Source organism: Tauraco erythrolophus, chromosome 4 (assembly GCF_009769465.1).
Source record: "Tauraco erythrolophus isolate bTauEry1 chromosome 4, bTauEry1.pri, whole genome shotgun sequence".
NCBI classification, from domain to species: Eukaryota; Metazoa; Chordata; class Aves; order Musophagiformes; family Musophagidae; genus Tauraco; species Tauraco erythrolophus.
This window is the reverse complement of record NC_141468.1, coordinates 61,304,848-61,317,330: the sequence shown is the minus strand read 5'-3', so window position 1 is coordinate 61,317,330 and position 12,483 is coordinate 61,304,848. Positions and strand designations below refer to the sequence as shown.

The 12,483-nt window shown below is 50.7% G+C and overlaps 1 protein-coding gene across 1 annotated transcript; it reads right to left on the bottom strand.

Annotated features, from left to right (window-relative positions):
• Positions 1 to 1,971: 1,971 nt before the first annotated feature.
• Positions 1,972 to 6,128, bottom strand: LOC147528895 (myoglobin). Its single transcript, XM_086610443.1, has 3 exons — positions 6,034 to 6,128; positions 2,812 to 3,034; positions 1,972 to 2,118 (listed from the first exon to the last, which is right to left on the bottom strand). The coding sequence occupies exons 1-3, from the start codon at positions 6,126 to 6,128 to the stop codon at positions 1,972 to 1,974; spliced, it is 465 nt and encodes a 154-aa protein (XP_086466569.1).
• Positions 6,129 to 12,483: the final 6,355 nt, after the last annotated feature.

The following is a 12,483-nucleotide window of genomic DNA, read 5'->3' as shown; positions in this document are numbered from 1 at the left end:
GGGAGTGCTTTGAACCAGTCCTTCCTAGTAGCTCCTAATACCGAGCACCTCGTTTTTTCTTCCTCATGCTTGCCCTCACACTGTCTCTGTGAGGTAGGGCGCATTACTTCCTCCATACCAGAAAAGAGCAGCCGTGTCGACTCCACGCGTTTCCCCTAGCCAAGGACCCAGCTGCTTGCCTCTGTAGCATCCCGCTGCTGTGCCAAGATGTGACCCTGCCATGAACGCTCTCGGCCCTGTGCAAATATATAGAAAGACAGCAAACTGCCCATCTACCTTGCTTTCTGCATGGAGACAGCTTGAGTGTGTATGCCAGAAGAGACTGCAGCACCCTACTGCTGAGGCCCTGAGCTGGATGATGGGGATGGAGGAAGAGGAGGGAATGAGGAACCCAGTGCTCACTGTGGGGTATAACTGTCCCTACGACTATGTCCAGCCAGAGAAACTGCACAATTCCCAAAGAGTCAGCTAATCTGCTGCGAACCTGGGTGTCAGGTCAAGACCTTGCACTCAAAAACCCTTTTCAGGCTTCAACCATTTATGACTAACCCTTGGGCAGCCTTGGGCACAACATGGCCCTCAGCCTTTCCCCCATCTCACTAAAATTAGGTCACTTGCACCTCACTGCGGTACCAGGATGGGGAGAGGGCAATGGGCAGAGACAAGCGCCTTGCTGTTGCATCTGTCCCTTAAGCTCCTCTGTAGTACATGTGTTTATGTCTGTAGACTCAATGCAGCAAGCGCTGCAGAGACATTCCAGCAAAAATGAAAAACTGTGCAGAGACCGGAGCGCAGATCTCAAGAGCGTACGCTGCCATCACAAGCTTACTCCTGGGCTCAGCAGCCCTGCTTTCCACTGCCTGGAGGAAGCAACATGTTGTGCTGCTGTGGAACAGCAGGCTTGCCCGTGCTACTTCCTGGTAAATAAGCACAGAGCCTTCCCTCACCACGTCCCCCTGCAGAGCAGTGGCCATGGCCTGTGGTCAGGGAGCACTTCTTTCAGCTCTGGCTGAGTCTAGGTTGCCTTTTTGTGTTGTGAAGTTCAGTAACCAGGTCACGACCCCGTGGTGACATCTGAGTGCCCCGAGTCCCCCGGCTCAGACAGATGCCACGTGCCACTCAAGTTGTGGACTGACTCTGCAGGATGCAATGCAGCCAAATACATATCCAAAACACCTTTCCGCTTTATCCATCTCCCCGACTTCTCACTGGAGTGCCTGTAAAGCCAGGAGCAAACACACAACACTGGTGCAGGAATTTTTATTTTCTGAGAAACACATACTTTACTCCCAGTGCAACAGAACTTCGGATGCATAGCGCTGGCTGCCAGAAACCTACAGATCGCGGGAGTACTGCTCTTTATAGTTTTGCTAACATGAGTTTAGCAACTAATACAAGTTTCCAAGCTGGCAGACTCTGGAGACTGACTGGCTGCATTCACCCCAACAAAGAAGGGTAATACTGTGCTGGAAGCTGTCCACAGTAGCCTGCTAACAGTCTCACCTGTGGGAGGAATGGGACACTGTGCCTCCGCTTCCCATCCTGACATCCTTCTCATAACCTTTGAGTCATCCATCACCCTCTCGTTCACCACACTCCTCAACACTCCTCTTGTTCCTCCACATCCTTTCATCTCTGGCCATGTCATTCCCCAATCAGATGAGACTGGTGTTTGGGGAGGGGGAAAGAAAAAGAGGATAGGGATAGGCAGAAGCTCATAGATAACCTCTTACATTATTTTTCCTAAGAAAGCAGATTATTTCTCTTGTATACATGAAGCCAGGAAACAACGGTTTATCATGGATATCATTCTGAGTGACTCTACACTGCCTGGAGTGACTCTTGGCCTCTCATCAAAGCTTTCCCACACATCTTGGATGGCCAATTGTGAGATGTCCAAAACAGTGCTGGGGAAGCTACTCTAAGATGTATGGCCAGGCATCCACCATGGTGTCCCTCTGTGCATATATGCTAACCCTGGAAACCAAACTCCTTATACTTGCTGGCCATATCGTTTCGGAACAGCTCTAGGGCCTTCTTCATCGCAGCCTGGGAATCAGCCCCAAAGTCTGCAGGGTGTTTTTCAGCAATGACCTTGATAATGACTTCAGAAATGAACTGTGAGGAAGGAAAGAGAGAGAGAAAAACAGAAGGGACAGTCAAGGTTTATTTTCAGAAAAGCCAGACTAAGAAATAGGTTGCAGTGCCTGGAAATATCTCCGAGCTAATTCAGTAGCCCTTCCCACAGTCTCTGGAGAGATAGTGAGGTCTAGCTTGCAAGGAGCCTGGGCTGGGCAGAACTGGGCTCTATTCCTAGCTCTGATGCTGATCTGCTTCATGACCTTGAGTAGACCATGGCCCTTCCCACTCTCTGTCTGCCGTGTCCATTAAGGCTGAGAATTCATGTTCTGTGTTTGTACACCACCTAGTTTTGTGAGTCTTGGTCTCCAGTGGATCCTCCAGGGCTTACTCTAAAATTGTACGTCCCTTGTGTCCAGCCACTGACAATTCTTATGTAATGTGGTTTCCCAGGCATGCAGAGGCTGCATGGGCTGGTTTATTATTGTCAAGGGCTGCTCAGACTTCATGTGGTGTTTGGAATGGGAAATCTAAGCTTGGAGGTTCACATACCATTTGCATACCATGTGCCCTTTCAGTGCCTTGCCCTGCCTATACACACAGACCTAGAACTTGAGGGAGAGCTCACTTAAGTCCAACCAGCCATCAGTAAATAAAAGCACGACTTTCAGTAGCTGTCTTGCACACATTCACTACACATCAGACACCAAGATTCCCTGCTACTTTCCATACCTCCAAATATTTGACAGGGATTTTGTGCTTGGTAGCATGAGTTTGAGCCAGGGGCTTCAGCTCTGACTCATGATTACCCTTCTGCTTCAGGATTTTGCCCAGCTGGGTAAGGACGGTAGCTCCATGTTTCTTCAGATCTTCAGAGGCCTTCATCTGATCAGGGGTCTTCAGGCCTTTGAACTTTTCAAAGCGATCCAAGGTCTCAGGGTGACTCTGAAAGAGCCTGTGGACAGAAGTAGAGGAATTTCTGAGACTTGAGAGAGCTGTCATCCAGACCAGTGCTGAGGTCCAGCTGCACCAGGTATTGCAGAGTACTTGGACAGGCAAAAGTATGATAACCCATTTCCCTCCCCAAAGAAATCTCTTTGCTAGTCCCTGCTAGTAGACGCTACTTTAACCTGGGAACTCTGACACTTTAGGTCTTTTCCAAATTACCACCAATCACAATCACTCCATTTAGCATGTATATATGCCAGGGAAGCATCTGACCCTACTCTCAATCTGGTTTCAGTGTTTTTCATCCTTCCTCTGGTAGGTTGTTCCCCCCTCAGCCCAGCTGCAAGCACTGCATTTCCACCATCGTGAACTGCGGTGCCTCCAAGAGTCCTTGGGAGCAAGTGGGTAACACGATCGCAGGGCCTTCAGGCATGCTGGTGCCATGTCATGCAGTGCTATACACAGACACTCTGATCCCAAAATGGAAATGAAATCAAGAAGGTGGAAGGGTGGCTAAAAGCCAGGCTAGTGTTGTGCCCCCTTGCTTCCTCGCTCCTGCACTTCCTAGGAGACAGGATGCAGACACCACCGGCAACCAAACTAGTAGGAAATTTCACTCTTTTCCATGCCAGAGTCTTAGAGCTCAGGTGAAAAGAGGATGCTGCCTGTCCTGGTTATTAGAAGCAGTCTAGTAATTAGGTGTTGAGAGACATCAGCTCTCTTGCACAAGTTTATTTTCAGGTGTTATACTCTCCAATGGGCATAATCCAACCAGTCGAAGCACCAGCAAAAGCAATGGCTGTCTTTACAGTCAAGGCCATACAGCTCACACCCCTGAAGAAGCTCACTCAGTTACTTGCAGCAGTGTCTGGTGCTCCAGCCCAGGATCCCAGCTGCAAAACCAGCCTCCCTCTCACGGTACAGTGGTTGCACGCTTGGTCTGCCCTCAGAAGGGTGCTGGTGCTGGGACTCATGGGAATGGCATCCCATCTAGAACTGGACATTCCTCCTAAGTATGTTGCCATGAGGGCCACGCTCTCCACTGTTATAAGTATAGGTTAAACTACACTAACAAATACCTCAAGCACATGGAGAACACAAGCTGTTCTGCGGCAAAAAGATTCTTCAAATGAGCGACCAGTCTTTGCCGGCATTTCATTTCAAAAGTTTCCAAAAGATTTCTCTACTCTACCAGGTGCTGAGCACACCACCATTGGCCTTTCCTTTTTTCCTGTATCTTTCCATGACACAGGTTGTGTCCCACTCAGAGAGATGAAAAAAACCTTGCACCTTGAAACGGGATGGAGTTATTTCTAAAAATCTCCCTCTTTGTGTCCGGCTATGGCTGAATCATGTCTGCCAAACATGATATACTCCCTAGACTCTTGAAAATTCTTCCGAGGAGTATTTTCTTGTTTCCTTTGGAAAACATCCAGTTGAATCAGTATTTTCTAGACATATTCCCAGGATATGACATCTACCTAAGAAGTCTTCAACAATGCACATGTGGACACAATTCTAAACTAAGAGCTAGCAGCTTCGCAGGATTCCCCTGCCTCTCTCCTCCCTCAGAAACCCCTTGAAGGAGCAAGAAATGACCTAGGTTGGCTGAAGGAGCACAAAGCCACAGGGGAGAGGGATGTCATCTATTTATTTAATGTCATGGTCTGCCCTGCAATACCTGCAAAAAAAATGGTGTTACCTTTTCAGTTGGAAACTGCTTTCAGTATCTTGCGGCACTTCCAGAGCCAAAGTAGCCCTCTCGCACTGATGGACTAGTGGGGAGGGCTTAGGTTCCTGCTACCCCTCCACATGCCTGCTCTGGACTGCAAGAGGGGTAAGCCATTACATTCCTACCTAACTGCCCCCATCCCTCCCTCCTCTTCAAATGGCAGCTGAATTGGGCCATGATAAAGAAGGTAAATAAAACAGCTCTCTGCTTTGGCTCATCTTTGAAAAAGCTTTGAATGGACAGTGGATTTGCCCAGTGGTGTGGGGCTCTTCCTTTATCCATGCTTAAGATAGAAGCCCCCACCTGGAGCAAATGCCACATCCCCTCTGCTCTCCTCAGCATCCATACCCTTCCAGCACATCGTACTGAGCACAGGCTGAGGGGGAGATCTGGAGAGGGTTCCCTTCAGTCTCCATCCCTGCTGGTCTTTAAGGGCAGGCTAGGATCCAATGCCCACCCAATGTTGTTTCCCATTCTTCATCCCTGAGATCCGTTCCAGACTGCATTTCTGTGACTTGCTGCTGGTGCCCAGGGTGTTCCCCACTTGGAGGGCCAGGACCACAAGGACAGCATGGGGGCAGGGGTCCATCTCAGATGGAGATCTCACAAGCACTCTCACTCTGACACCAGAATCATAGAGGCAGGAAGCAAGGGGAAGGATGTGCCTCATTTCACATCCAGACCTCAAACTCATCATTAGGAAGTGGACAAGTGTTACCACTCAGATTTCTGGCCAAAAAGCAGGATGGGCAGGGCTCTGCCAGGTGAGACTAAGGTGGGGAGAGGGAAATACTCAGGGACTTCACAGTTAATTTTACTGAAATCATAGATTACGAGAAAACTGTCACAGAGGTGATTTTCCTCTCCTCTCCTTCTTTGCCTTCCCACATCCTTGCTGCAGAGCATCTGAAGGCCCAGGACACACGATTTGCCCCAGCATTTCTTGTTGCGGTGCTTGGGTGATGAGGATCAAAAGCAGAGCTTTGCCAGCAGAGGCAGAGGCTGTGACAAAGTCCCATCATCTTTTGAAAGCAGCACTGGCCTGCTCCTGCATCCATAGACAGATGGAGAGACAGAAGCACAGCCACTTTATGCAGTGAGTAATTTTTAACCCAGAAACCATAGCAATGGAAAAACCACCACCTTGCAACAAAGAAAACAGCCTGTTGCAATAACCACTGCCAAACATGAGCCCCCATACTAAATATACACCTTCCTTGGTCTTTCATGAACAGCTCTCAGCTTTGCTCTTAGGATGGAAGCTTCTCACCTACCTCATTAAAATTTCATGCCCATGGCCGGCGAGGTCGGACTCCACCTTTCCCCAGACGGTCAGGACATGCTGCCATTCTTGATCACTGAGCCCCATGGTTGACTGAAGGCAGGTCCCAAGTGCTCCCCGCAGCCGTTTGCCTTTCCCCAAAGGGTGGCTGGAGAGTTCACCCGTGGGATTTATAGCCCCTGCTCACAGACCTACACCTGTCAATCGTCAGCTGGACGTCTTGCTCTCTTTCAGGCTTGTCTAACCTAATCAGCCTCCCTATTTTTTTCTAGGAAGCTATTTTGGGTCAGGTGCTATTGTGGGTGCCACTGATGGCATCATTTCTGCTTTTCGTATTGGACTGGCACATGTCCCACTCTAGACAGAAAGGGCACTGCCGAAACACAGTGCCAGGAGCCTGTCCTGGGTTCCGAAGGACCCAGAGACAGTGTCAAGTTGTATGGTAGGAGATTCTTGAAGAACACTGTCATCTGCAAGGCCACTCTGGCTCCCTCGCCCCTGGTCTGCCAAGGGCAGACAGGAGAAGAGGTAGAGATTGCTGGCAGCATTGGCTCCATCACTCCAAAAGCCTTTCCTTTCCCATGTTAAGCTCATTCTCCTTTTCTCTCGGGATAATGCACACTATTTACTAATAGAGAAGCGCACAATGTTAAAAGACACATGTCTTTAAGAGCTAACCATATCCAAAGCAGCTCAGGCATCTCCCCAGCCTCTGCAGGAGGGAGGAAGGGGATAAAAGTTATATGGAAGCCAGTTACCCCACATTTGCCCACTGGGGTCCTTCTACCTGCCTCTCCAGGGAACACTCAGTAGTAGCTGCTGGCTGAGCCTGGATTTTGGAGCCAACAGACGTACAGCTGAGCCAGAAGGGTAGTTTACAGGAGGCCAGAAACAAAAGGACACAGCAGGGCTTCACTCAACACGCTCCCAGCCAGGGGTTAAGGTCTCTGGCTACTTCTGTCAAGGCAAATATCAATGTTGGGAGGAAAAGTCACCAGGCTGACAAACAACGTGGGTATGCTTTGCGACACCTCCCAGCCTTTCTCCTCCAGCCTCCATCAGGACTGATAACAGCCTGGCATGCCAATGGGGCGATTAGTCCCTTCCAGGGGGTGACTGCAGTCAGAGCACAGCCCAATAACAAAGCCCAGCCAGTGCTGCTGTCCAGAAGCACGCACCTACCTCTGGCCGTTTCTGAAGGGGCACGCACACCAGGCCCTGACAGGTGAGAAATGTCAACTGAGGGCTGAAGACCTGCATTGGAGCTTAGGAGTACTGCATGCAACCCCACAGTCCCTACCACAGTGCTGCAGGACCTGAGGTGCATCGCTGCCTCTGCACCCATCCGCCCTTTGCAACGCTAGAACCGTCTCCCTGCTCCAGCCTTGGAAGGGTAGAGAAGTGTCCACATACAGGGGTTAGCATGCAGCAAGGAGGGCCTAGGCACAGAGCCTCACACCCCCCAGAAACACACAGGTGTAAAGGGAATAGCTCAGGTAAGAAGGGTGCCCAAGCCTAGAAGTGCGGGAATTTCGTCTGTTATGTGTAGCAAGCGTCTGTCAGCCAAGTCAACATGCAACTCTGCAATTCTCCTCTCTCCTGTGTACTCCAGTCCGCTTCACATCCAAAAATCCACATCCTAAACAGTTCAAGGCCAAGATTTCATTTTGATCTACCTGCAGGAACACCAGGGCACTACCAATCTACCAATTACCCGAACTAAGCTAAACTGATAGAAGAGAGCTTAGGACTCCTCCAGCTCATTCCTCATGTTGTTCTTCACAGTGCAGGGCTGAGACAGGAGAGATCACATACCTGCAGCCTCACTCCCCAAGTACGTAGGGCAGTAACCAAGCATTTGCACCATCCCAGGCTTGGCCTTGGGTAGGATCCTGAATACTGACCTTACTGTTTTACACGCATTTCAGACACGACAGAAATGTGCTCCTGGTACACGAAAGGCTCCTGCTTATGCACCGAGCTCTGTCCTATTCCCCAAGCTGAAACTACTCAGTTGCCATAATAACTTCATTTGAAGTTGGTCAAGTCTCTGATCCTTGTAGCTTTCCCCAAGAGTGTTTGAAGCCAACAGTCTCACTATGAACATCAATGTTAAATGGTCAGAAGGCTTAAAAAGAGTACGGTACTCCATATTGCTTTTTTTTACAAGTGAACTAGTAATGAAATTAAATCATAAACTCTTCTCCCTAGAGTTTAAAAACATAGTCTGCAGAAATACAAAAAGCTTTACAGCACAACAGATCATGCCTCAACCCTGCAGCTATGAAAAGGATGTAACCTTTTAGTCTCTACAGGCCTCTCTTCTTCCCCTCGGCGCAAAAATCATAGAATGGTTTGGGTTGGAAGGGACCTTAAAGATCATCTAGTTCCAACCTTGCTGCCATGGGCAGGGAAACCCTCCACTACACCAGGCTGCTCAATGCTTCATCCAGCCTGGCCTTGAATACATCCAGGGATGGGGCATCCACAACTTCTCTGGGCAACCTGTTCCAGTGCCTCATCACCCTCAAACAAATCTATCGCTCGCATCATCTTCTCGTTAAACGCAAACTACAGAGAGCCGACATATCGGCTCTAAAAAGCGTGGGGCGCCCGATCAGCCTGCTCCCGGCAGCGCTGCCCACCCCGGCCGCTGGCACGCGTGGCCGTGCCTCTGCAGCCACGCTCGCTAAACGTCCGCAAAATGCAGCGGGGCTCGGCCGCCTTTTGGGGTGCGGTGCCGGCGCGATGCGGGTGCTGTCGCAAAGCCCTCCCCGGGCGGGCAGGGACCGGGTACACGCCTGGGACCGCCCCCCGCCCGGGCAGGAGGATCCGCAGCGGCCCGGCTCCGTCGGGCAGGGCTTGCTACCATCTAGTGGCCACGGGCGACAAAACCGCGGGGACTGGAGGCTACGTCCGAGTGCCCCCACTCGGGACTGGAGGCTCGAGGAGGTGGCCAACACGCATCCCTCACGTTTCGGAGGCGGGGGACCCCAGGACTGAGGCGTCCCAGTGCCAGCAACGCCACAGGGCTGCCACTGCGGGTGGGTGGCAGACGGCAGAACTTTCGTACGAGGCTCATTTTCGGTGCGGGGCACAGAGACGGTCTGTTTTCCTCAAGGCCCTGGGCTGGCTGCGGTGGCTTTGTCCCCCAGCCTTGCGGCAGGTCGCTGGTGCGCGGAGGGTGCCGCTCCTTCTGCCCGAGCTCGAGCGCTGGGGTGGTGGGATCAGGGCAGAGGAAGACCTCCCAAGGGACAGCAGCAGAGCCACCGCTGAACCTCAGGATACTGCTGAGGAGGAAAGCTGTCCTAGGGGCTGCATGGGGCTGATTTCTACACAAAAATGTCACCAAAAGGTGCTTAGGAAAGGTCCCCCATCTAATGGCACAGAAGGCAGGGGAAGAGCCATTTCTCCCAAAATGGTGGATGCAATCTCACCTCTGCATGGCCCCTCCTTCAATGGACGGCAGCATTTTCTACAACTGTTAATGAATTTAGATGGTGCCACAGCCCCACAAGCGGAAAAGCCACTTGTTTTCCCCGTTTAAGAGAGAACAAAGAACTTCTACGTCTTGCTCGAGCCACAGACGGTACCAGTGAAAGAGCAAGGAGGGGCTCTTGGGTATGGTTTCAGAAACACCAGCTGTTTGGTGGTTATTAATATGGGGCACAGCCGCCCAGGCAGAGCTGGGAGGCACAGTAGGAATCGCACACCAGCCACAGGGAAGGACCAGCTCCAAGTGTTTTTGGCCACATTCAATTTTTTTCTTAGAGTATCGCCATTGTGAGAGAGAAATCCATCCCTGCCTGGCCTGTAAAGCGAACATCAGAGCACCCAGCAGTCCCCCACATTGCCTTGGCAGTTAATATAATAAATCTCCAATGATTTCTAGCCCTGCCTTCTCTGCAGCCAGACCTGCTGCAGGCAGGGAAACGTGTGCCCTAGAGAGAAGCACTAGCAGAAATCATAGACATTATTTTCATTTAAACTAAGTTTGTGAAAAACTTTGCAGCGAGGAGGAGAGGAGGCTCCCAAAGCCAGTCCATCTTCCTCCAAAAACAACCCAAACAGTCCTGTGGGCTTACACAGCAATCAGACTTTTTGACCGAATACTTTTTTTTTCTTCTCAATGAGCCTTCTGCCCCACAATACAATTAAAGAACCCCTGAGAGCAGCTGAGGGTCCTGCAGGTGGGAGCGGCAGCCCCAGCTCTGCCATGACCCTGGGCTGTATAAAGCGTGGCATGACGTAAGCGTGTTACGCGCTGCTCTGCCAGGGGAGCAGTCAGAGGGAGGCCGGCGCTCCGAAAAAGCCAGGAATATTATATAACTCCAACTTACATAATTACCTATTGCATAATGCCAGGGAAAAGCCCCTCCCGTAATGCTGCTGTGGTTTCTATGGCATTTTGCTGATACACAGCTCCTTCTAACTGATTCATTTGCACTTTGTTTTAGGAGCCTGCAGCTCAGTCCGTGCGGATAGACAGGTGAGACCCTGTGCTCCCACCAGTGTTAGCTGGAGAGGTAAGGGCAATAGTAACAGGATCTTATAGCCATAGCAAGGCAAGAGCATTGGGTTTTCTGCAGCTGTGCTGTTGATTTCAGTATTCAGAGGATCAGAAGACTGTCAGATAAGAGCACCGTAAAGCTGCACCCATTGCAAGCCTCCACCGCTTGTAGGAAACAAGCTGGGGTCTAACTGGTGGTGGCAGGGCCAAATCCCTTCCCAACTCACCCCTCTTCCCCTTGCTCTTAAACACTATTCTTAGCAGTGCCTCCAGGCAGAGCTCCCGTACGCTGACAGATTTCAGCAGCTGAGAGGTGACCCGAGCCACTTGCTTAAAAGCAAAAGGAAGGATTAAGAGGAGGAGATTTCAGCATCAGGACAAGATTTGGGCTGTGGGTTTGCAGAGCTGCGCTATGTACTTATCAGTATGGCAGTATGGACTCTTTCGGAGGTCGTGCCCTGTACTGTGAAGTCAGAAGTAGCTTGACCTTCGCGTCAATGCTCACAGGATCCAGCCTTTGGTGACTATCAGACAGGCAACTGTATGACTGAGTCGTTTTCTTTCTCCCGAAGGTGCACAGGATAACACAGGCATGACCTACAGCTCCTGCGCAATTCATCTAAGTGTTGCATGGTGTATGTGGCACTGCACAGCAGCTGGACAAAACATTTATCTGGGCTAAGCAGGACCCTTATGGTGGGCCGGTACTTAGATTCAGTGGGAGGACAAGCAGGAAACTAGCAGGGCAGCCCAGGACCAGCATATTTAGGCTCCAATATAGAAGCTGAGGCTGTCTCTGAGGCTGCATGAGCCTTCTCTGGGGATCCGTGCCTCCTTCAAAGGGCTAGGAAACAAGAGCGTGAAAGGACTAAGGACTTCTGTGGGAAACTGGGAGTGCAATTAAAGGAAGGAAGAGTATGATTAGAAAACAACAGGCAGATTTTAAAGCCTTGCCCATCCTAGGAGCAAAGGGAGGAAATTATTTATTGGAGGTAAGAACACAGATTATACCCGTGAGATCCTGGAGATTTCTTGGTGTCAGTGGGAGGACATGAAGGAGCTGTGGCATACAGCAGTCCCTTAAGGTGGATTAAACTTTAAAACACTGTAATGGCACACAGGGATTTGTGCACTACCCACTGAAATAATAAAGCAAGAGAGGAATTCCTCCCTCGTCCCTCACCACCAATAAAATTCTGTAACTAGGGCCTGCCAAGGGACAACTGGAAAAGGCAAGAGCCACAAAAACAAGAGCCACAAAAACACACATGGACAAAAAAAGTCAAGTAATCAACATGCATGCAGTATTGCGTGTCTGCCTGACACCCTGAACTCCGTAGCTCAGAGCTACGCGCATGAAGCTGTAACAGAGATGCTTGCAGCGTGGCTGAGGCTGGGATTTCATGATCAGGTTAGAATGAAATCCAGGCAGCTGAAGGGGGTTGCTGTCCCCATGTCATGCCATATGTCAGACAGGGTCCTCATCCCCCTGCTCACAGAGCCTTGGGAATATGGGTGCAAGGGGCACCTTGCTAGGTGCCTTGCCTTGCAAGAGCGCAGGGTGCATTTTGGGCATGGCTGAGTGCTGCTGGAGAGGGATTCACACATCTGCAGAGGCAGCAGCAGTCACAGCATGGCCAGGACCAGAGCAAAAGCAGCATCAAAGGCGATAAAGCTGAGGCACCCTGCAAACAAGCATCCTTTCTGCAGGCCATCCATCCTTGGGACACATGTGTGCATGTGCTCAGAGCCTGCAGGCAGCTGGCAGTGCCTGGCTGCTGGTTAAACTCTCTCCACAATGAAAACTTCTTCCCATCTGAGCTGCTCCTCGAGGAAGAGGAATTAACCAGGGCACAACATCCAGTGCATAGCTCAGCTGTGGGCTCTCAGGCTCCCAAAAAGGGGTGGGAGAGCCCATTGCTGCCTGGTAAA